Source organism: Canis lupus, chromosome 5 (assembly GCF_048164855.1).
Source record: "Canis lupus baileyi chromosome 5, mCanLup2.hap1, whole genome shotgun sequence".
Taxonomy (NCBI): Eukaryota; Metazoa; Chordata; class Mammalia; order Carnivora; family Canidae; genus Canis; species Canis lupus.
In genome coordinates this window covers 6,434,747-6,460,757 of record NC_132842.1, presented here as the reverse complement: position 1 = coordinate 6,460,757, position 26,011 = coordinate 6,434,747, and the positions used below count along the sequence as shown (strand labels likewise).

Here is a 26,011-nt window from a genome sequence, read left to right as displayed (position 1 = left end):
TGTTCACCTAGTTAGAATCACAGGGCTACAAAGCAACAGGAAGGGTAACCCTGACAAGGAGTTATATGTTTTTTCTTTCCAGTGGGGATTTTTAGAGATGAGCTGTCATGGAACCAAGGTTCTGTTTTATCTCTGTCTTCCACAGCTATAAAAATCGTACTCTCCTCCACATACCTATAAATATATAATCTGGCTTCCTGAGGGCAAAAGGTGAACCTGTTCTTGGTATGTTTTCTTCTCTGCAATATTTCAAAGTGCTAAGTTTCTCTGGGGTTTCACTTCAATAGTGAATCTTCCTTCAGATTACCCACATTGTCTCTCTGTACCACACATCAAAGGAGAGAAATGAACTTGAGTGCTCGCTGAGGACGTGAGCCTTAGCCACCCTCTTCAGACTGGTGCTTAACCTGAGAGGAGGAAGGGTCAGGCTATTTTAAGAAAAGACTTTATTAGGTATGCCTGTAGCTGGGTTCCTTTACAGTAGCCAGTAAGAGAAAAAAGGCCTCTTGAAACACCTCCTTTAATTGACTGTTCACTAGTTGGTGTTTATAGAAGCAAAACATAGATTTCTGTTTTCCCTTTTAATTATTTATAGTAGCAGCCCGCTAATAGGACCTAAGAAATACATCTGATAGGGAGACATTTATTTCATTTGGAAAAAGCCCAGTTGAGAGAAAAGTTTAAGTTCAAGAGAAGTAGGATTCTCACTGACCTTTTTTCTCTTCCTTCTTTTGCTTTGCAAAGTCTGTGAGACTTAAATTATCTTTATAATGCTAATTAGCAAAATGATGATTTCTACTTATCACATATCCTAGAAATGTGTAGAAATTTTGAGAAATTAAATTCTTTAAAGCTTATTTACCCATTCTTGTGAATTCCCAGTTTATCACTTCTTTATAAAATATTACTAAATTTAAGGGTAATACTGTTTTATAATACTGCTGAGGGCTCTGAAGGGTATATGTTATTTTCTATTTCAGAATATAATACTCAGATAGGATCATCTTTGACATTTCAGTAATACAATCAATTTTTAGCTCTAGGATCCAAATTTAAAACAGATTAGAGGTAGGACTCATAGTCTCATTTCTAAAACATGTGGCCTCATTTTCACTATGAAAAATAGAAAACATTAGGGAAGCAAGGTGAATAATAATAGCAGAGAAACTTAAAACAAATAAAAAAGGCCATAACCTTTGTTGGCTTATGGCAGTAGAAATTTAATACATAATTATTATGGGAGCTACCGTCATCCATATTTACTGTTTGCTCAACTTGACTCTGAGCTTCAGCACTTTTATGTCTAGAATTTTTTCTTTCTATTCAACTCTGCCTCCTTAACTCACATACACAAATCCTTCTCTAGTGCCATGGTTCTGCTACTTTGCTCTGACTATCCCTGATTCAGTTAGCAAGTAGAATAGCGTTTGCTGTCAATGCCAAGGTAACCAGTTTACCTACTTCTGGCTTTTGTGACTTGGGGTTTACCCTTTTTACTTTGAAATATATTCCACAATTCTGACCCTCCTGACTGCAGGACCCTGGCTGGCCTATTTAGACTCTGTTATTAGTCACTCAGTGCTGGTGGATGACTACCATTTCCAGTAAAGTCTTACATGCTTGAGTGAGATCATTGTCACTTAAATCTATTAGGCAGTCAATTCCAGTTCCTCTGTAAAATTTGTATGGCCAGACTCCTCAGATCTTGTGAATAAGTTTCTTGGAAAGAGGTCTCCAAGCACATATAGTTTTTAAAATTGTTGTAGGTGTTTCTAATATACCTTCAAAGTTGAGAACCTTGAAAATTATTCTTTGTATCCTCTTCAATGGCTGTGGGTAAAACCTAAAAACACTTCTCATCTGGGGAAGCAGAAATGAGAGTTTTCCTTACTAATTTGTGCTTTTCACAATCACATGAACACTAAATCTCTTAGAAATCATAGTTAACCTACCTCTTTGGCTTTCCTTGGTCAGGGAGAAATTTTTAAAAAAGGAATGTGTATCCCCTCAGGGCAGTGAATTTCAGAAACAATGGAGAGTGCAGGAGAGAAAGGGGGCCATTTCAAACTGATCAAGATTCACTCAGTGAAATTAAATTCACGAGGTCTTTACTCCAGACCGTCAAACAATTAAAAAGGAAAATTTATTTTAAAATAACTATGACTGTAAAGACGACACAAACATGAAATCTGATTCTAAAAGAAATCAAATATGGAGGAAAGCCCCTGATTAGTCTACTTTGGGCAAGCATGAAATGATAACAGAGACAATAGAGGCTACACAAACAAGAGAGGAAGTTGAGGTTTGTTTTTTGTTTTTGTTTTTGCCTTTGACACAAATAAGCAAACAGAAATCCTTGTATGAAAGTAAATGAGCAGTTAGGCAAATGAACCAGCAATGCAGAAGGCAAACACCCATGAGATAAATATAGGAAATAAGCTAAAAGACATGACTGCATAAGACAGATGTAACAAACACAGACAGCAGATAAGAATCACATATAAATAATAGAGGCAGCTGGAATTCAGCTGAACCCTAGACCTCTCCTCCTATTATCTCTGCCTAAACAATGACAGACATTTCCTCCGCTCTCCAGAGCCATGGTCCCAACTGCCTAATTGATATTTTTGCTTGTATCTCAATACAGCAGTATGTTTAAAACCAACACCTGGATCTTCCTCTGCCAGATCTTATCTTCCACTCTTTCCTGTCTCAGGGAATGCCACCACCATGCATCAGAGAGTAAGAACCACAGCATCATCTTTGACACTTCTCTTTCCCTCATCTTCCATAGCCAATCTGTCACGAATCCCTATCAAGTTGGCACCCTCAAATGGATTCACTTTTCTCCATCTTCACTGCCTCCCCCTCTGTTACAGTGTCCTCCTGCATCTATCTGAGTTCTCCTTCAGTATCTTCTCTACCTTGCAGCCAGAGAGATCTTTTCTAAATTCAGTTTTTTCATTTTAAAGCCTATACCTTTCCCCAGAAATCCTTTGATGGCTTTCTAGTGCTATAGGCTAGAGATCAAAATCCTAACCCATACTTATAACTCTGAGCATGACTGGCACTGGCTGTCTTTACAACTTCAATCCTGACTTTTCTCCCCTTCCTTTTGGCACTTAAGCCATACCCTACCCACTTGATAAACCATGCACACCAGGGACTTCATAACACCTGTGGCTCCTCCATTTGGAACACTATCACGGTTCTACCTGATTAGCTCCTTTTTCTCCTTCTAGTCTTTCAGATCTCAACTCATCCATCACTCTCAATAGTCTCTTCTAGGCTCTCATTCCTGTTCTGATTTCTTTTCTGTGTTGAGGTAGGACAGAATCAAAATCACATCTAATCACACTTCAAAATCAAACACTAATCACATTCTGGATTAGATAATTCTTTGTTGTGGGAGCTGTCCTGTTCACAGTAAGTAACATCCCAGATCTCTACCCACTAGATGTAATTCATGATACTTAAAACGGTCTCCAGACATTGTCAAATATTTACTGCCCCACTGAGAACTATAGCTTTAAAGCAACTACCTCTACCTCAGTCTGTGATGTATGTTTTTTCTAAAAAAAAAAACTGAATATTCCATGAGAGCAGGAACTGTGTGTATACGTTTCGAATGAAAGAATGGGGAAAAATGGGACGCCTGGGTGGCACCCTGGTTAAGCATCTACCTTTGGCTCAGGTCATGATCCTGTGGGGAGCCTGCTTCTCCCTCTGCCTATATCTCTGCCTTTCTCTTTGTCTCTCTCATGAATAAATAAATAAATAAAATCTTTAAAAAAATTGGGGGTAAAAACTAAAACACCAGCAAGAAATAATGTCACTAGTTCTCAACTCTAAAGTTTATTCTTTCTTTCTTCTTCAGAAGGAAATTTGAGAATTCTATGATACTACTGAATTTAAAATTAGCACAATCTTGAGGTAGTGTCATGGAGAACATTAGTCATGACATATATGCTTCTGGTATGCTAGTTGAAATCTCTAGATTATGCTCCCTGAGGTTCCGGATTATGTTCCCCGAGGAGGAGGCTCAACTCCTCTATATCTAAATAAGCATCCTAAAAATCACACACATCCCTCGTGTAGTTATGTGGCAATTTGGTATTATTAGCTATTTGGGGGAAAACTGTTCCTGCAGTATAGCTAATGTTTAAGCTTGAATTGGAGATGGAGTACAAAGCCTCTTTTAGATGTTACAGGAATGAATTCTGTGTCTTCTGTGAGATGTTTTCTAGAAGCTCTAAGTAACTGGTGAAAAAGACAAACACATTAATAATAAGTGGAAAGGTATATGAAAGGGGGTATACAGAGGATGTAAGTAACACTTGACTCTAAATAGAAATATCAGGAACTTCTTTCCAGAAAAGGCAATACTTGAACTGCTTTGAAAGATGAGTAGGGATTTTCTGGGTAAAAGAACAAAATCTGCAAAGTTCTTGGGATTAAAAAGAGCACAGTGGAACACAGCATGTGGTCTATGGAGTAGTTGAGATCAAGCTGGAAAGGTTGGAAGGGACTAGAACATGAAGGGATTTAAATGCTGAGATAAGGAATTTGGATTTATATATAGCAAACCATCACAAGGATTTAAGAGAGAAATGACATAGTACATTTATATTTTACAGAAATCTCCCTGGCTGAATGTGGAAGGTAACCTAGAATCTGAGAACAGGGAAGTGTAGAGACCAATTAGGGATCCATTATAATAGTTTCCTGAGAAATGAAGAAAAATGTGATTCAAGGCAGTGACACTAGGGGTGAGAAAAAGGGAGTGATTTTTCAGATAATTAGCAAGTAGAAACAACTTAGTATTGGCAGTGATGATGAGACAGAGAGGGGTCTAGGGTGACTCTCTGGTTTCTAATTTGATTTTGGCATGCACTGTGAAGCCCTTAACAAAGGGGATTTCAAAGGAACAGATTTGAGTGGACAAAGGGTGTTTGGTTTGGGATATGCTGAGAGTAATTCATCCATGAACCTCTAGTGGAATAGCGAGGACTGATGCTTAGAAGAGAGAGTAGAACTAGGGATAGTTTTGAGATACCATGATGAGGTGATAACTGATGCTATGGGAATGAAGGTTGTACCCCAGAAAAAGGGTATGAAGAGAGGCAGGTTGCTATTGTGTATTACCTAGGAAGGGCTTAGAAAAGAAAATGCTTGTTCTAAGTTTGTATCCAAAACTTGAATCACCTGAAGGATTTGCATTTTAAGATTCGGGAACAGAAAGTAATCAAATTACTTTCATGTCCATTTACACTGATTTATTTATTCTGCTGGTATCAGGAGAACTAGTGTTGAAATGCCTTAAAATAAGTTCTATTTACAGCTCTCTGTGAGTCAGGAAGTCACAAAATCTTTGTAAATTTTGCAAGTCTTCAAGAACAGCCTTCCAGATATGTGCTTTCCGACCATAGGCATATGGTAAGAGAGTTCTTGCCTTCCAAAAGTAGTGATTAAAAAATAAGGGAGTTTGGGTATGGTGTAGATAGTTTTTTAACTGATTTAGCACTAATGGACCCATTCCTTTTTAATGACTACCTTAATACTACCTTAATTGTATTCACTTCGGAGCATACTTTATCCATGGATTTCCATATGTATCTACAGTTTCAGAACTTTTTGTATTTTATCTGGCATTCATGTTAATGACCAGACATGTGATTATGGCCATTTTAATTATGTCAACCCAAACATTGTCTTTAATTATTTTATAATTGACATGCCCAAATCAAGTTCCAGCTGATTTTTATTGAACTATATTTGACATACAATATTATGTAAATTTAAGATGTACAGCATATTAATTTGATGTATTTATATATTGTAAAATGATTGCCATTGTAGAGGTAATTAGCACCTCTATTCACATTACATTATCATTTCTTTTTAGTGGTTAGAATAATTAAGTTCCAGTTCTTTAGCAGGTTTGATCATTGTAATACAATATTGTGTGTATTCTAGCCTATTTTCTTGTTACATTGGATTACCAAAAAATTATGTCTGCCAAAACTAGTTGTAAACAACTAGGTACTGTAAAGAGATTCTGATATGAATTGATCTGAATGTTACCAGCAAATGGATAGAATGTCTTTTCTATGTTAGCCATAGGACAAAATCAGCAACTTTTTTATATTTGTAGTGATATTTTTAATTTGTAGATAAGATAGGGAAGATAATCCAACAAAATTTTCTGTCAGTTTTAAGAAGAGTAAATGAGTATTTTGTTGCTTTATTATTTTTATGATGCCCTTTGGAAAAAGGTATCATCTGAGGCCAGATAAAAGAGTGACTAACCAGCCGAAAGGTCATAAAAATGTTATTGCAAATTAAACACAATTGTAACATATTAGCAAAAATTTACTCATACCAGAACTAAATTTAAGAACTCATTGAAAGGTAAAATTGTTTATACCTAAGGAGAACAGAATCAGAATCTGACAATAGATTTCTAGAGACTATTTTTCAAAACAATTTTTATGTGCACCGAGAAAGAAGCAGGCATATATATGTTTTATATAGTTAGGGTACATTTGACTATAAGTAGTTTATTCTCAAAAAATTGTATTTAATTTGAATTTTGATGGTTTTTAAAATAAACTAAAATTAATAATTATATAATAAAATTTGCTCAAAGACACAGAGCCAGTAAATGGCAGAACCATTATGCAAAACTCAGGTCATAAAATCTGCAGAGCTTGTATATTTAATTACTACTCTATGCGAATGTTCCTAGTGTTTGATAGAGTGTGGGTAAACTATGAGCTTCTTTTTGTCAATTTCTTGCACCCTTTTTTGTAGGGCTTTCTTCCATCTTTGAAAGATGATCAGATAGAAGTAAAGTAAGAAGTTTGGAAATGTTATGTGCTTAAATGTAAGCTAATAGAATATACATATTGAAGGTACAAATGGTAAAAATACCAGAAAATTATTGAGTCTAAGTTTGTTTGCTACTTTACCCCTCCTATGAGAAGTCTTGCAAACCCTCTCTAAGGGAAGTCTTACAATTCCTATGGGAAGTCTTCATGAGATTTGAGGAATAATAAAAACTCTTGATTTTTATCTTTAACCATCTTCATGCAAGTTTTAGTTCCTTTGTTTTTATTTTTTGTGAAAGTGTATTTCATGGAGTGAAATGGATTGATCTCAGTTGTATAGTGCAGTGAGTTTAACAAATGCTTGCACCCATGTAATTCACACCTCTGTAAAGATGTAGAAATTTCCATTCACTCCAGAAAGTTCTCTCGTGCCCTTTCTCAGTCAATCCCCATGCCTTTCTCCCCCAGCCAACCAGAGATGACCACTGTTCAGATTTCTATTATCATAGATCAGCTGTACCTGTTCTAGAACTTTATATGAATAAGATTATGCAATATGTTCTCTATTGGGTCTGGCTTCTTTAGCATATGTAATTTTTGAGATTTATCTTTATCATGTGGATTGGCCCTTCTCCTTACTAAGTGGTATTTCATGGTCGAGTTTTATATAATTTTTTATCCATTTTCCTATTGGGTGGATATTTGGGTTGTTCTGCTTTTTGATTATTATAAATAAAGTTGCTGTGAATATTCTTGTCAAGTCTTTTTGTGATCAAATGTTTTTCTTTCTTTTAGATAAATGTCTATGAGCAGAACTGCTTGATCACAGAGCAGATGTATTTTTAACTTTATAAGAGGCTGCCAAACCACTTTCCAAAGTAGTTGTACAGTTTTAAATTCCCACTTTATATTCCCATTATCAACATACAGAAATTCCACTTGCTCTAAATCTTCTCTACATTTGGTATTGTCAGTCTCTTTAATTTTAACAGTTTTAGAAGGTATATCTTTATGACTTTAATCCTTTCAATCCTTTTGTAAAATTAGAATGCTAAAAATGTTCCATATTGTAAAAGCAATACAAGTGTATTTTACAATTTGAAAAATGCTGAAAATTTTAAGTTAAAAATCACCTATAAGTCCACAATTTGATTTTAAAACATTTAATATTTAATAGAAAATATTTCTATATATAAAATTATAATCATATAGTCTTTTGTTATATGTATCCTAAAACCTTGAATTTTATGACATTTTATTACATAGAGTATATCATAATTTATTTTACTGTTTGTCTCTTGGGATATGGATTATTCCTAATTTTCTCTCAATATGAATACTGTGAATTAAACATTCTTATAACTACATCATGTGTATTATTTCTTTAGGACAACTTCCTACAAGATCGTAATGTATCATTTCTAGTCTTTGTAGCCCTTACTTCTTTTTCTCATCTCATTGTATTTAATAGGAATTCTAGAAAAAATGTGAAATCCCAATGTTAATATCAGGTATCCTTATTTTGTGCCTAGTTTCAGGAACAGTGCCTGCCTCACCACTAAGACTTGGCAGTTTATTTATGGTAGATATTTTTTGTTGGGAAGTAATCCTTATTAATGTTGCTTTCAACATTAATTTCAGTTGTGTTAAGAGTGCCACTCATGGACGTACTGTGTGTAATGGTCATAAAACACAGGAAACTTTACCCAGTTTGGGTAGTTCAGAAAAGTCTTTGAAACTCCTTATCTGATACAGAGAAAGCACTAAACAAACAAACAAAAAATTTTATTGTATGAAAAGTTGGTGAAATTAAGTGAAATTAAGACCTAAGGAATGAATTCAAGTGACTTAGAGAGGAAAGTGGAAATAGGCGAAGGTGAAGGAACAGAATGAGCTCTATCAAACGTAAGGTGGGGGAGCAGCTGCATTTGTAGAACTGAAAAGTAGCCAGGTTGGCTGAAGCATAGTCAGCAAATGGGGAGCTGACTGCAGATGAGGCTGAGGAGGACGCTGGGTGGTACAGCACCCTCAGTGTGTTCAGGTTCTTGACTACTGTAGCTTCCACAAAATGATAACATTGACTGATATTAAATATCCTTTTTTCCTTTTACATGCTACCATACATTTCATTACAACAGATACTGGCATTATAATTATTTATTTTTTTTGCTTTTACATGGTAAATTTTTATTTATCCCTTTTTTCTTTGAACTTTACTTTTTCCATCATCCCAAACCTTCATTTATCTTACTTCCTTTCTCCATATATATAAATGCTTATTATGTGCTAGATCCTGGAGAGGATGTTTGAATACCCCTCCTCTTGAGGATTGTAGTTAAGTCTCTTGTAAATAAACTCTAATTTAACTTTATTTCATTGTTTTGTTTAAGTACTCTGAATATCTGCCTATCTCCTTCCACATCTCTCCCTTTCGTCTTTTCCCCTTCCTTGGTTAGCACTTAGGATTTTTAGTTGACTATTACCTGGATAATAAGTGACATTGTTGCTGTTATAAAAAATTAACACATAGTGAATAATATAAAGCAGTAAGTGAAAAGCCCCCTGTTCCCTCCCACTTCTATTTTCTTCCAGAAGATACAGACAGACCATTAAGGGTTTTTGTTTTTGTTTTTTTGACCATCAAGGATTTGATACATGCGTGTACATGCATACCATGCTTTTGCTAATAAAGTTTTTTTTTAAATTTCAATATTATTTCTATCAGAGCCCTTGCCCTGCTTGTACATACCTTTTTCATTTTTTAAATAGTTGCATAATGGCAACTTTCATATGGATGAATCATGGTTTACATTCTCTTCTATTGAAGGATATTCCAACCGTTCCATGTTCCAACTTTTTCACCAAGTATTTTACCAATAGTGCTTTGGTAAACATTCTTGTGCATATATTTTTGTGAAAACATCCAAATAGTTATCAGGAATAAATTCCCTGGAGGTGAAGTTGCTGGAAAAATCAAGTACAGACACTTAAAATTTTTGATAGACTCTTCAACACTGCTTACTCAAAGGCTTCATCAGTTTGTATTTCTATCATTATGGAAGTGCCCATTTTCTAGCTTTCTAATCAGTGATTTATATTATCAGTCTTTTTGACTTTTCCAACCCAGTGGGTTCAAAATGAAATAATATAATTTTTATTTACATTTCCTGATTACTTGTGAGGATGAGTACTTTTTCACATTTTTATTTCTCCTTGTATTTCTGCTTTGAATTCTCTGTTCACAGCAGGGTTGTGATTTGCTATTTCACATGTGTCTTTATATTTTAGTGTGAGGTGAGGGAAGGTTGCTTCAGGAGCCTCCATCCAGATGTTATTTTAATGACAGCTTTACAGAGTTGGATTCTGAAAGTGATAGGGGCAAAGTTGAGTGCTAAGACCATGTAATATCAGTTCTGTCAATTTCCTGGGGGAAGTTTTTTAACCTCTCTAAATCTCAGGGTCCTAATTTACAAAATGGGGATCGTAACAGAACCTACTGTTTGTGGTGAGGGTTAACTGTTTTTGTGTGGGTTAATTAACATAAAGTGCCTAGGATAACAGCTGGTACAAAAATTCTGTTGTCATTATTGTTATTGTGGTCATTATGACCACTTTTATTATCAGCATTTTATTAAAATCAAAGGATGTCTTCCACTGGGAAAAATGTCATCAAATGAGCAAACTAGCAATGCTAAATATACTTTTAGATCCCTGTTTTCCAGATACAGTGGTTCTGGATTTATTCTCCTTTTCCTCAGAATTTATGCATTTATATCTCTTTCATGGGCTTAAAAGTGTAGCTAAAAAAAGAAACAAAGAGAAAACTATAGTAAATGGAATGTGTTCATGGGGGTGGAAGAAAGCTGCTGTCCTAGACCTTGGAGTCAATACCTACGCAGCATGTCCAGATCCTACCACATAACAAAAGCTGTATTTTAAAGGCACCTTCCATATTATACAAAATTCTTCTTCAAAGAAAGAATGAATAAAGGGAAATAAACCTACTCCTTTAGCCTGCACTTAACAGAGGCCTTGGGGTTAACTCAGGCACAGATTTGTGGTAATTGTAGTTAGATAGACTTATTCGTGATGGATTTAAATTCATAACTGGAAATAAAGGCTTTTTTGAAATATGAATTGCTTCTTAAAAGAAAAGTCTTCAACAAAAGAAATCTTCATTTCTAAAAGGAATCTCTCCATCCTCTGAGTGGTTTGCTTCCATAAAAGAAACAAAATTAGAGGAAAAGAGGAATCTTAGTGGAAAAAGTCGTAGACTCTTTGGGGACACCAGAAAGCCCACTGTGTTAATAACTTTGCTCTCTTAACTTTGAAAATTCATGATCTCTGCTTTTAGGTTTTAAGTATTCACTATCTATTTGATCTTCCAAGTCCTACCGGGAGGAGGAAACATTAAATTATTAGTCACCAACATTCTTATTGCCATTTATCATATCCCTTTTGTTTACAACTAGCAAGTAAGTTTAAGCATGGAAGAAATTAGAAGTTGGAGATCAAGAGAGATAAGGGAATTACTTTGAAATATGTGCCTTACTTGAAGAGGGCAGGCCTGGATGAGAGGATACCCTGCAAGTACTGGCTGCCTGAGGTGGGAGGCCTAAGGGCAAGAGAGTACAATAAAGACAGCAGAAGGCATCTGTGAGAAAACTCAGATACAGTGACTTCATATATGCTTCAATCTAGTTCTGCCTCCACCCACCCATCTGCCTCCCCATTTAATCCCTGTGAAACCAAGAACCCCGAATTTGCTAAACCTAACATAAACAGATGGTTTCTTCTACTTCCTTCCTCTCTTCCTTCTCTTCCTTTTCTTTTCCCTCCTTTTATTAAGATTTTGATTGTTTAATTTATTCTCTAAATCATAGAAGCACCTGTAAGTTAAAAGTGAAGAATTTCCTCTCCACTTGAATATGGATGGATCAGCATGCATGGTGCTTCTCAGTTTATTCATTTATTTGGTTACTTATTTGTTATTTAGCAAGACAGTCAACGAAATTTGGGGAGTTCTGGAAAATACCAAAGTAAAGCCATAAGTATGTCATAAAACCCACTTCATTTATTTCTAGCCTATGGATGTATAGATGTATAGATGTATATTTCAGAGATTGTTTGATTACAAAATAGTATCGATTACCATTAATCACTGGAAAATTTTAATTTTTGAATTCTTGAGTTTTAGGTGCCTCTTGGTCATTCAGGTAGAACGTTCTTATAGGAAAGTAAAAATATGGGTGTAGAGTTCCAGAAAGAGGTATAGGCTGAAGATAAAGACTTGGGATCATTAGTTTTAAAAACTCCAAAATTTGATTATTTCTAGGAAACTGCCTTAATAATAGTTCAGTTTTTGAAGAGATTAAACACAACTGTTTTTTAAGAATTTATGACATTGTAAAACTTTTTTCTCCTTTTCTTATAACATTATTTTACCTTTTCAATAATTCTCTACTGTCAAATTTCTAAATATACTTAATTATCTCTCTTGTGTCTTTTAGAGTTGATAGCCTAATCCTAATGCACTTTTAAATATATTTTAGAGCAAAGAGCAACTAAGCAGGATCCAAACAGAGAGAAAGACTAATTAAAACATCCCACAGTTATTGTGACCTTTTTGAATTCTGTTTGGAAGGGTTAGCATTTATTATCTAATTAAAACTTATGAATTTATCACTTGAAAATCTTCTCAGAACCATGTTTATAATATAAGATGTAAAATTCCAAAATACCAAGAAAATTGTCTAATGGGAAACATGTTATGATTTGTTAATAAACATTAAGACTAACTGAGACAGCAGAATTAGTGAAACAAATGGTTAGAGTGGACAGTATAAATGTAAGCAGGATTAGTTAATCAATATATCCTTCTTTTTTTTATCACTTTGTCATCAGGCAAACAAGTTTAGGAATGATGCACTACATGTGGACTAAATTCCATAATGCACATTTTTTATTCTTCTTAATGCTCACAAATTTGGAGAAAATAAAAAATCCAATTTACTCCATATAATATATTGTAGAGGTTGAGTTTTGAATTCCTGTCTCCATTATCCTTACATCTAAGTAGCAGTTGTTTTCCCACTATACTTTGTAATCTGTCTTTGCTTTTTGCCTGTCAGATATAATGCTGCTATCTTAAATTTTTGAACTGCTAAACCTAGCAAAATAAGGAGCATATCATATAGCTCATTAAATCATCTATTGATTTATTCACTGAAATACTCATATTTCTCTGTATATTTGTAAGTATCTTCTCAGAATTGAAACTTTTGTGTTAATGTGAGTATAAGGAACATAAACAAGTCTTAGCATGTTTAGACTATTTTCAAATATCAAAGTATGAAATGTCTTCTTGTTTTACACTTTGTCTAACATGCTATAGAGACAGTGTGTCAAAGACAAATTTAACAGTTCTGAGAAATTCTGTTCCTGTTCCCACGTTTTTTTTCTTGAACAAGGAGACAAAGAGATGCTGATGTCTGGCTATCATTTGATGGGTTCTGTTCCTATATGTGAACAATAATAGTATTTTGTTTTTTTTGTTTAAAGATTTAGCCATCTATTTAAGAGAGAGAGAGAGAGAACATGAGTTGGAGGAGGGATAGAGGGAAAAAGAGAGAGAGAGAGAGAGAGAATTAATCCTCAAGCAGACTCCCTACTCAGCACAGAGCTTGATGCAGGGCTCCATCCCAGGACCCCAAGATCGTGACCTGAGCCAAAATCAAGAGTTGCCCACTCTACTGACTGAGCCATCCAAGCGCCCCCATGGGTGAACAGTAGTATTTTAGTTACCTTGCAGATCACAGTTTTCAACATATTAATCATTGAAAAAGAAAAAAAATCTGATATTAGACAGTGTTCAAATGATGAGGAAGGGTTGCTGAGATCTGTTGCTACTTAGCAATTAGGTGAAACTGAGCAATGATTTGTGACGTTTCTTGAATTTCTACAAGTATAAAGTACATTTGTGTTTAAAAAAATGATTGATGTCAAACTAAATGATATTTGAGTTCATCTCCGTAACAGGGATTGATTATTCAAGGAAGCAAAGTGCTTCATCTTATTAATATCTTTAAAAATACTTAATATTTTATATTTTATTATCATTCCATTAGGATTCTTCATGAGGAGGAATTTGTTGTTCTTTCAATTAATAAGTTTTTATTGAAAATCAAATCAACTGAAATATTTATTGAAATATTAATTGAAAATATATCAATCTCAATAGCTTTTAATCAAGAATAGAAATCTAAGCAAATGGCATACTTTGTTTCGATAATTTTGATAATTTTATTTGAGGATGTACAATAACACTTCTGAAGGTAAGATTCCTTAGTTTGTGTACTTCATTTGTGTATGCTTTTTTGACACTTAGAGAATTTATCTCCATTATATGAAATATGTTTTGCTTTGCTTATTAGTATTGAAAGAAAAAGAGAACTGAAATTTGCAAATAGATTACAGAGAAGTAAAAGCTATTTTTTGTAAGGAACTATGGGAATAATGAGGACAAATAAGGACATGATTATCTACATTTTAGGAATGCAATCTAGTGGCATCTCAGCAGAGGAGAGGTGCTGAGAGTGGAAAGATGTCTGATAGGAAGAGTTTGGGTATTAAGTTGTTTAGGACATAAGCATGAGGGATGAGCTTAGCTGAGTAAAGTTTATCCAAAATGTTCCCTTTCCTGTATCTGTTTTTCTGCATTTCTGTACTTGCTGTCATAGTCAGCAACTTTGAGACATGATATCAGGTGCTGACTTCTGAAAGATGAGCTATTTCAGGGGTAAGAGGGGGAATACACCTGTCTGTGTTCACATTGTCTGAAACAAAGTTAAGCAAATGGGCAAATATTTCATGTAAATCCTGCAAAAGCAACTATTTGATGTTTCTGTGCCACAGTAAATGGTGAATCATAATTAATAATGAATGACTTGTTATTTCTAAAATCACAAGTATAAAAATATCATTGATTTTTAAATTTAGTGTGCTATGCTGTTTTAAGGAATATGAAACTATGTATATATTACTCTGGACTTTATCTTTGGATAAATTAATTTTTCCAAAAAGTCTTAAACAGTTCAATTACAAATTATCAAATCATGTGAAAAATGAACTTTTAGAAATTAGACAGAATTCCTAGTTAAGGCAATGTATTTCCTTTGATGTTTTGCATTAAATATCAAGGATTTTAAATTGAATAGTAACTTTTTAAATAACATTTAAATCAAAATCCTTACTTGTAATTTATTTTAAAGTGCTCTAGTAGTGCTACATGTTTTTATTTTTATATTACATGTAATTCCGTTCCTTTGGATAAGAAAATGGCTGAGGGTCAGACTGGATGTACAGAAGAAATCACACTCACTTTGGGAATCAACAGTGGTAGATGATGGGGCCTTATTCTGTCACTCATCAGCCGAGTGAGTGTAGGTACACTTTTGACTTCATTTTATCTCTCCATGAAAGACTGATGATGAACTGCCATTGACAGAGTGCCTGCTCCATCCTGGGCAGCATTATTGCCAGTTTTTACAACAGAATTGCAAGGAAGAGCATCATTGCACCCATTTTATAAATGAAGAAACTCAGAAGGTTCAGGAATTTGCCCAAGAGGACACAGCTAAGAAGCTGGCAATGATGAGATTCCAAACAATCTGGATATAAAGCTCATGTATTTTATTACATGAATTTAAAACTCTGTGGCACCATTTGAGAAGATGGCAGTATAAGAGGATCCTAAGCTCACTTCATCCCATGGACATTAGTGGATAACACATTAGTGGAACTAACCCAGAAAATTAACTGAACACTTGCAAAATAGACTATCCACAGTTAATTGTAGGGAGGAGGCCATATTGAAAATGGTAGGAAGGTATCAGTCAAAAACCAAACTGACTCAAGAGACTGTGTCCCCACAATGGGGGACACCAGAAGAATGGAAAAGGGAGAGGAACATACCCTACACCAGACACCCCAGATATGGGGGGCCTACACTGGGAAAATAGGTCCCTAAAACATCTGGCCTTAAGAACCAGAATGGCTTAACTTCACAAGTTTTTACAGTCAGTGGGATTTAACACCAGGAACTTTAAAAATCAGCTGAGAGAGCTGGAGGGCAATAGGAAATCAAGACCACACCATTAGAGCCAGCATAACAGGGCAGCCTGGGTGGCTCAGCGGCTTAGCTCCACCTTCAGCTCAGAGCGTGATCCTGGGGACCCGGGATCCAGTCCCACATCAGGCTCCCTGCATGGGGCCTGCTTCTCCCTCTGCCTTGTGTCTCTGCCTCTCTCTCTCTCTCTCCCTCTGTGTGTGTGTGTGTGTGTGTGTGTGTGTGTGTGTGTCATGAATAAATAAATAAAATACAGCATAGAAGGAACATTTTGAAAGTACCTGAGGTATATAGGAAGAAGATTTATTTATTAGTTTTAGACCATGCATGGGAAGGGCAGGGATCTTTAGGAGACTTCTCCAAGAAGAAAAAAAAAAAAACTAGTAGGGGCCATTTCTCTTCCCCCTGCCCAGTCTAGATACAGGATACCTGCAGAAACCAGTAAGAACACTCACCACTTAGCTTGTTAACACAGTATGCCTTGCTCCCGTATCCTAATGTGGACTTCCCACATCCAACCCATGCCACTGTGTAGGGGTCCCTCCAAGCAGCCCTGACAGTGACCAGCATTACTCCCAAGGGACTTTTGCCCTGTGGGAGATAACCACATACCAGCAATGGGCTGGGGGCAGACAAATGATCTGATTGCTGGCCCTGCCTACCAGTAAAAGTGTCTCAGAAGACATGCAGAAAGAACATCCTACAGTTCCCTGTGACCCCAATACTGGATTGAGGGCGGGCATCTGGTCTGACTCAACTATAAGCCCAAGATGGCCACAAACTGTCCACTTAACAGCACAGGGACCAAACTCTTCCCAAAGTAGTCAGAGTGCCATTGTAAATGACAAGACTGAAGGCAAACATGGCTCAACCACAACAGTAGGGTTCATGTAACACACTTAGGATACACTCCTGAAATGCCAGGTTCTGGTGAACAGGGGACAATATGCTACAAAGCACCATGGAATATCTTCTTCATAAGATCAGGAGAAGTAGCTGACTTTGCTAATACACAGAAACAAGCACAGAGGGTTAGACAAAGTGAGGAGTCAGAGGAATATATCCCATATGAAAGAACAGGACAAAATCACAGCAAAAGAACTTTAAAAATGGGGATAAGCAATATAACTGATAGAAAATTCAAAGTACCAGTGATAAAGATACTTACTGGGTTTGAGAAAAGAGTGAAGATCTCAGTGAGACATTCAACAAAAAGAAGAAAATATAGAAAGAACCAATCAGAGATGAAGAACTCATTAACTGAAATTAAAAATGCACTAGAGGGAATATGTAGTAAACTAGAGGAAGCAGAAGAATGGATCAGCAAGCTGAAAGAGTAATGGAAAGCAACCAAGCTAAACAGCAAAAACAGAAAAGAATAATAAAAAATTAGAAAAGGTAAAAGAACTCAGTGACACATCTAACAAAATAATATTCACATTATAGGGATCATAGAAGGCGAAGAGAGAGAAGAGGGGGCAAAATTTTATTTGAAGAAATAATACCTGAAAACTTGTATCATCTGGGGAGGGAAACAGACATTCTTATATAGGAGGCACAGAGAGCCCCCAACAGTACCAATCCAAGGAGGTCCACACCAAGACACATAACAATTAAAATGGCAAAAGTAGTGATAACAGAGAAAGACAAGGCTGTCTATTCTTACCACTTTTATTCAACATAGTACTAGAAGTCCTAGCCACAGCATTCACACAACAAAAAGAAATAAAAGACATCAGACATCCCAATTTGTAAGGAAGAAGTAAAACTTTCACTATTTGCAGGTGACATGATACTATATAGAGAAAACTTCAAAAGTTCCACCAAAAAATACTAGAACTGATAAGTGAATTCAGTAAAATCACAAGATGCATGATGAATATACAGAAATCTGTTGCATTTCTATACACTAATAATGAAGTAGCAGAAGGAGAAATTAAGACAATCCCATTACAATTACTCCAAAAATAATAAAATAATTAGGAATTAACTAAGGAGATGAAAGACCTGTACTTTAAAAACTATAAAACACTGATGAAAGAAATTGAAAATGACATATACAAATGGAAAGATATCCCAAGCTCATGGTTTAGGAGAATCAATATTGTTATAATGTCCATACTGTCCAAAGCAATCTTCAAATTCAATGCAATCTCTGCCAAAATACCAACAGTATTTTGCACAGAACTGGAACAAATAATCCTAAATTTGTGTGGAACCACAGAACACCCCAAATATCCAAAGCAAACTTGAGAAAGAACAAAACCGGTACCACAGTCCCAAATTTCAAGACACACTACACAGCTATAGTTATCAAAACAGTATGATACAGGCAAAAAAAAAAAAAAAGACACACAGATCAATGGAACAGAATAGAGACCAGAAATAAACCCACATTTTTGTGACACTATAACAAAGTGGGCAAGTATATACAATGAGAAAAATGCAGTCTCCTCAACAAATGTTGGGAAACTAAGAATGAAACTGAACGACTTTCTTACACCATATCCAAAAATAAACTCGAAATGGATGATAGATCTAAATCTGAGACCTGAAAGCATAAAATTGGTAGAAGAAAGCATAGGCACTAATCTCTTTAACATTTTCCTCTAAATGTCTTCTTTGGCAAGGGAAACAAAAGCAAAATTAAGCTACTGGGATACCAAAATAAAAAGATTTTATACACTGAAGGAAACCATCAACAAAACAAAAAGACAACCTACCAAATGGGAGAAGATACTTGCAAATAATAATCTGATAATGGGGGGATCCCTGGGTGGCGCAGCAGTTTAGTGCCTGCCTTTGGCCCAGGGCGCGATCCTGGAGACTCGAGATCGATTCCCACGTCGGGCTCCCGGTGCATGGAGCCTGCTTCTCCCTCTGCCTGTGTCTCTGCCTCTCTCTCTCTGTGTGTGTGACTATCATAAAAAAAAAATAATAATCTGATAATGGGTTAATATCCTAAATATATAAAGAATTTATACAACTCAACACCAAAAATTAAATAATCCAATAAAAAATGAACAGGGACCTGAACAGAATTTTTCCAAAGAAGACATACAGTTGTCCCAAACAGACACATGAAAAGATGCTCAACATCACTCAATATCTGGGAAATGCAAATGAAAAGCACAATGAGATATTACCTTACACCTTTCAGGATGGCTAAACTAAAAAAAAAAAAAAACGCAAGAAATGACAGATGTTGGTGAAGATGTAGAGAAAAAGGAACCCTTGTGCACTGTTGGTAGAATGTAAATTGGTGCAGCCACTGTGGAAAACAGTATGGGAGTTCCTCAATTAAAAACAGGATTATCATATGATCCAGTAATTCCACTACTGAGTATTTACCCAAAGAAAATGAAAACATGTATTTGAAAATGTATATCACCCCTGTGTTTCTTGCAGTACTATATAAAATAGCCAAGATACAGAAGCAACCCAAATGTCCCTTGAAAGATGAAGGGATAAGAAGTTATACATAAACACAATGGAATATTACTCAGACAAAAAGAATGAATTCTTTCCATTTCCAGCAACATGGATGGATCTAGAGGGTTAAATGCAAAGTAAAAACAGTGAAAGACACATACTCTATGATTTCATTGATATGTGGAATTTAAGAAACAAAAAAGAAAAAGGAGAAAGACAATAAACCAGACTCTTAAATATAGAGAACTATTGGACCCAAAAAGGAGGTGGGGGGTGGTTAGTGATATAGGTGAGGGGGATTAAGAATACATTTATCATGATGAGAACACTTAGTAATGTATAGAAGTGTTGAATCATTATATCATATACATGAAACTAGTATAATGCTGCATGCTAATTATACTTAGATAAAAATTAAAAACAAAATATATAACTCTCTGAATTGTTTTTATTTCACTTTAGCAATCTCTATCCTAAACATATTCTTCTGCTTTCTTTGTACCTTTTTTATTGCTGATACTTTTTTGGAAAAAAACAGTACTAATTTTAACTGCCCACATTTTGGGCAATTGTTCCCCTGACAAATTTTTCTAAATCTGAATGGCTTTTCAATATTTCATCACAGATCTTCTTAAGACAAAGTAATTGCATGTAGTCTATCAAACCAAATGTGATCTGTTCTCATTTATTTGTATAACTGTAAATAAAATTATTGAAAAATAGAGTCCTCCTATTCTCAATGTTAGGATTCTCTTTAAGGCCACTTTTACATCTTGCTTCCAATTTGTTATTGTATAACTGCTACATCAGTTGTTTATTTGTAATCTCCCTGTCCATGGATTTATCTGAAGAAATGGAAGAAGTCAATCTGCTTGCATGGCTAATTCTTTTTGTAAATGATACAGATTTATAGTCTTGGTTTGTGATCCAAACTTATGCCAGTTCATTCTTTTCAGATTCTAATTCTATTGCTTTATTATATTTTCATCATTCATTCTGAGATACAGCTGTGTAAAAATACCTTCATGTTCAGAGATTCCTTTTGTAATAGAAATTTTAATTGCTATGAGACTAAAGAAATCAGCTATAATTCAGAATAGCTGCACTGTTTTAGCAAGATATACATTGATTTCCCCAGTGGCTAAAAATGTTTTTAAAATATAAATGAAGTAGTTAGTCCTTATAGAATCAAGGAAAAAATGACAAACCATTTTGTTTTTTTCAAAAAATCAGACTTCAGCATTATTCTCATCACCTTATTATTTCCAGTGACTTAGCTTCCATGCCTGTATCATGAGCAAATCTTGTGACAACTGCAAGTATGCTTCATCCTATGCCTCTCTATTTTGCATCCAAGGATTATGGAATTTAGAAGTTGACTGATATAATTTAATAAAATTGGTATAATAGGCTTAGCTCTTTTCTTTAGCATGCAGGCTTGGTACTTGTTACAAACCTTCATAAGTCAGTTCAGAAAGTTTAACAAATGGGACAGGAGGGATGGAGTGGAGTGAGGTAAAATCTGCAGACCTCTATTGTAAAATCTGAAATTATATTTACTAGGCTTTATAAATTCTAAACAAGAGAGTTAGGCTCAATAATAACTCCCCCAGCCCTATTACCTGTAAGGATCATAAAACTACGGTTTGTTAATTTTATGCATGAAGTTAGTAATGAATAAAAACTTATTAAGTATATATTAGTTGAGAAAGTCTTCATTTAGACTTCTTGACATATTATGATGATGCCTAGTGGTGGAATTTTCTAATAGTTGAATTGGCACATTTTAAGTTACTTTTCTTTAATTTTACTTGATTTAATTATTAAAATGCATATTACATGATGCATGACTGCATCTCTAGAGAAGTTAAAATATTTTTTAATATTTTTGATCTATCCCTAAATCTATGCACTTCTCCAGAAAAACAAAATCATTGTTATCAGCTTGGTATATATTTTCCATGTATGTATTTGGTATATTTATATATATCTAGAAAATATATGGTGTTGATTTGTATGTATGTGTTTTAACTAAATGCTATATTATATATCTTTTCAATAAGGTTTTCTCAGAGTTTCTCAGCAATTCTAGTTAAAAGGGTTCTATACCACGATTTCTATCTTAAGTACAACTGTGAAGGAGATTCATTCTTCCTTGGGCTCTGTTATTTTGCTCATTATATCCCTTGCTCATCTTCATTTTTCTTTTTTTAAAGCTTTTATATTAATTCCAGTTAGTTAACATACAGTGTAATATTAGTTTCAGGTATACAATATAGTGACTTAACACTTCCATACATCATCGTGTACTCATCACAAGAGTACTTATTAATCCCCATTACCTGTTTTACTCATCTCACTCACCCTCTCCCCTCTGGTAACTATCAGTCTGTTTTGTGGTTTGCCTCTTTCTCTTCCCCCCACCCTTTTCTTGTTTCATTTCTTATATTCTATGTATGAGTGTAATCATATAGTATTTGTCTTTATCCAGCTGACTTATTTCACTTAGCAATACTCTCTAGCCCCATCCACATGATTACAAATGGCAAGATTTCATTCTTTCTTATGGCTAAATAATATTCTGTTATATATACCACATCTTTATCCTTTCATCAGTTGATGGACACTTGGGCTGTTTCCAAAGTTTGGCTATTGTAGATAATGCATGTAAACATAAAGGTGTGTTTATCCCTTTGAATTTGTAATTTTGTATTTTTTTTGGTAAATACCTAGTAGTGCAATTGCTAGATCATAGGGTAGTTCTATTTTTAACTTTTTGAGGAACCACCATACTGTTTTCCATAGTAGCTGCATCATCTTCATTTATCAATCCTTCCTCTTTCCTTCCTCATCCTATCACTTAGACTACAAGGAATAGATTTCTGTTCTACACGTTGAAACTAAGTCAGCCTCTTACTTACAGCACTTGTGTATGAATCCTTGGCACCAAGTACAAAATAAAAAGCTTCTTTCTAGTTCAGAGAACTTCCAGTACCAATAAGATGATGGGGAAATGTTTTAGGGAGCATGAGGTTTCTTTTTTGTCCCTGAAGTCCCACCTACCAGATACATACTCACTCTGTGAGGCCATGAAGCCAACTCAGCCCAAGGATATTTGGAAAAGTGCACATTTTAAATAGGCCTTCCATTTGATTATGGAGCCACTTGTTGGAATTCCAATTAATAATTTGAAATTATGGGCCTCTCTGCTTAGTCAGGAACAACATAATGGAGAAGATTGTTCAACATTACCAAATGAAAGAAAATAAGTGATTTATTCTGAGAATATATGCAACACTACCACTGGTATGTGATAGCGATAGTTGTAAAGCAGCTAAGAAACTACTGGTCCTAAAAAAAAGGAACAACAAAAAGCCTCTTGGGTTCTCTACCCCTACTTTTGACTCTTCTGAGGTCATTTGGATCCCAAGAATTAAAAATAAATTTGACTGCTACTGATATATACGTCTGTGGATTTCAAATTCATTATGCTGGTGCTGTTTTTTAGTTTGTTTTTGTTTTGAAGATTTTATTTTTATTTAAATTCAATTTGCCAACATGTAGTATAATACCCAATACTCATCTCATCATGTGCCCTCCTTAATGTTTTTTACTTTGAAGAATGCATACCTACTTGCCAAGAATCAAGCATAATATTAGCCATTTTGTATACTTCATATTTTATTAAACCTCTCAGATTTAATCAGGTAAACATTAAAATACCCATTTTATGGATGAAGACATTGAAGTTCAAGGTGGCCTACTCAGTGATTATTTCATAATTCAAACTGAGATGAAGAGAACTCCAAAGTCTGTCTGTTCCACTAAGCCTCACAGCTTCTTTTCATATCCCGTTTTTTGTTTGTTTGTTTGTTTGTTTGTTTGTTTGTTTTTTCATAATTTTGCCTAGAGAGGCACCTGGTGGCTCAGTCAGTTAAGTGTCCAACTCTTATTTCTGCTCAGATCATGAACTCAGGGTCAGGGATCAAGCCCAGTGTGGGGTTCTGCACTCAGTGGAGATTTGCTAAATATTTTCTTCATCCCTCTCCTTCTAGCCCCTCCTCTTGCTCATGCATTTGTGTGCTTGCTCTCTCTCTCTCTTTCTCTCTCTCTCTCTCTCTCAAATAAATAAATAAATCTTTAAACAATATTGCATAGATTCTTTAAACAATATTGCATAGATTGTTTTATAAGAAGTCTTGTATTAACATTTTGAACTCTCACTCTTAGTGTCATATTTTCATAAAGTTTAGAAAAATTGATATTCATAATTAGGTATGAATATAATTTGCCATTTTAGAAATTTTACCAGCCAAAACCCATCTAAAGGCTTGCTGATAGAAATTTTCTTTTCACTAAAAGCATCTGCTAGCTAAAATAAAGACCAATAGTGAGATGCCACTTGAATAATCAAGTCTGTTCACTGACTAAATTTATTTCTCCATTGCAAATTCTTAGATTAATAAAAGCCACGAGTTCTTTTGAGGGATTACATAAAGTATTCCTCTAACAATGTCCTAGCAGTGTTTTGAAGAGATTATAATTTTCTTTCTCTGTCATTTATCTGACATTGTGTGCAGGTTTTTTTGTTTTGTTTTTATCTGACTTGTTTTAATGCAGTGGACTCTTGTGGCTTGGGTTTTCAGCTTAAGCATCTTTCTGTTGTTGCAAAATCAGTTGGTACTACTTCAAATTATTTTCCTGTGAGGATAATATATTTGCATCATGTGTAATTTTTGTGTATATTACACGTTGCATTTAGTGAAAACATGGGTACTCTAGAATAATCTATTTTTATGTTTGTATTCTTAATATACTTACTTGATATTGACACTTGAACTCACTGAAGCAAAATTTTTATTAGAATACAAAATTATTTGGTCTTTTAATTTTTGTTCACAATTTCAGGCATTTTGCTTAGGAAAGATAAGGCTATTTGAGTCTAACAAAATATCTTAAGATTATCAAGCATATTTAAATGTAGTAAACTGTAAGTAATTAGGAAATTATTCAAAAATCAACTTATTCTTTTGAATTTTCAGTTAAGAATAATTTAAACATGTTCACAAGGTGAAATGTCTTTGTTATTTAATGTGATTTATATTATCCACATAGTGGAGCTCTGTTAGGTGAGCGTGGGTGATATATTTTGACATAGTGGGATATATATTACTGAAATGCCAAGACCTTATGTGTATGTCTGTTTTATCCACTGAAGCCATTTTGCAGGTGTTTGTGAAATGGTTGAGGGTTAGCATTCAATATGTACTTGTGGCTGATGTTTCAGAAATACAAGCAAGATATTTTGTATCTGTGAACTTCTTAGATTGAAAGGATCTTCTAAAAAGTGTTGCCAGCTGCTAAGATTATTCACAGATTCAAATTTTGAAGAAGTTTTCCATGAAGCCACTGTCAGTATCATGAAGTACACTACCACTTTTATAGTAGATCTTTTTGCATGTTTAAGTTCACTTTTAAGTTCACTTTTGAAATACTAGCCAATGTTCATTTACTAGTGGAGGTGTTGTCATGATAGCATAAGTTCTTCCATTTCTAGAAATGTAAATAAACAATGACTTCTTTCTCTCTCTCTCTCTCTCTCTCTTTTTTTTTTTTTTTTTTTTTTTTAGAGCATCAGGGCATCAGGCCTTATCCTGTTGGAAACAATTCTTTTTGGGTCTCTGCTTCTATACTTTCCTGTAAGTAACATAATTGTCTTTTAAAAATAGCCTTTTGTTTTATTTTGCTCAGGCAGTAATTTTTATATATACGTGTGTATATATATGTGTGTATAATTATAATATATATAATTGTATATGTATATTACTTTATATATCTATATACAAGTTTGTATACCTGTATCTACATGTAATAGACATATAAAGTAAAAAAGTAAAGTGGAGGTAACCATACTTTCTTCCCAAATTTGTGAGGAGGACTAACGGCTTAAATGAGCTCACATAAAAAAGGCATGCTTGATATGTATGCTTGCCATATACATATACATATAAATATTGGTTTCCTTCTTCCCTCTCTACTTAAATCAAGACCATGAGACACACCAACAAGTTTGTGCTGAAAAATTCCAGGTGGTTACATAGAAAAGTAAACAAAATACATATATGTGTGGTATTAGTGGCATAGATAATCCTAGTAGAGACTGTTCTTATCACACTAGCAATCTGTCTGTAACCAGAAGGTATGTACTAACCTTAGTAATTCAATTCAACCAACTTATATTTAGTAGTCATTGTTTGTCAAGTACTGTGCTAAACTTTTTTGTGAGTGAAAGACACTGATTTCTTCAAGTCGCTTACAATTTACAGAATGAGATGAGTAATTACAGGCAATTATAATATAATTGAAAAAAACTAAGATGTTGTGGAGGCAGGATGCTATGGAGACACTTAGGAGACAAGTGTATAACCAAGTCAAGGGTATAAAATATCACTCGACTGAGATCTGAAAGATCAGTAGATGTTAGAGAAGAAAAAGGTAGGTCTTCCATGGCACCATGGTTTTTTTTGGTTTGCCTCCTAACCTAACTAGCTGCTCCATTTCAGCCATCTTTGCTGATTCTTAATCTTCTTTCCTACTTCTTAATGCTTAAGTGTCTCAGGCG

At 34.6% G+C, this 26,011-nt stretch overlaps 1 protein-coding gene across 2 annotated transcripts in view; it reads left to right on the top strand.

Moving 5' to 3' along the window:
• The window catches only part of GPR158 (G protein-coupled receptor 158), a 410,138-nt gene that overhangs the window by 244,637 nt on the left and 139,490 nt on the right, over positions 1-26,011 (top strand). The window contains exon 5 of one of the 2 annotated variants that reach the window (XM_072825311.1): positions 25,020-25,088. The exons of the other annotated variant lie outside the window; for it this stretch is intronic. Within the exon in view, the coding sequence (XP_072681412.1) occupies positions 25,020-25,088 (69 nt within the window). The remainder of the gene's footprint in view (positions 1-25,019; positions 25,089-26,011) is intronic. 2 annotated transcript variants of the gene reach the window in all.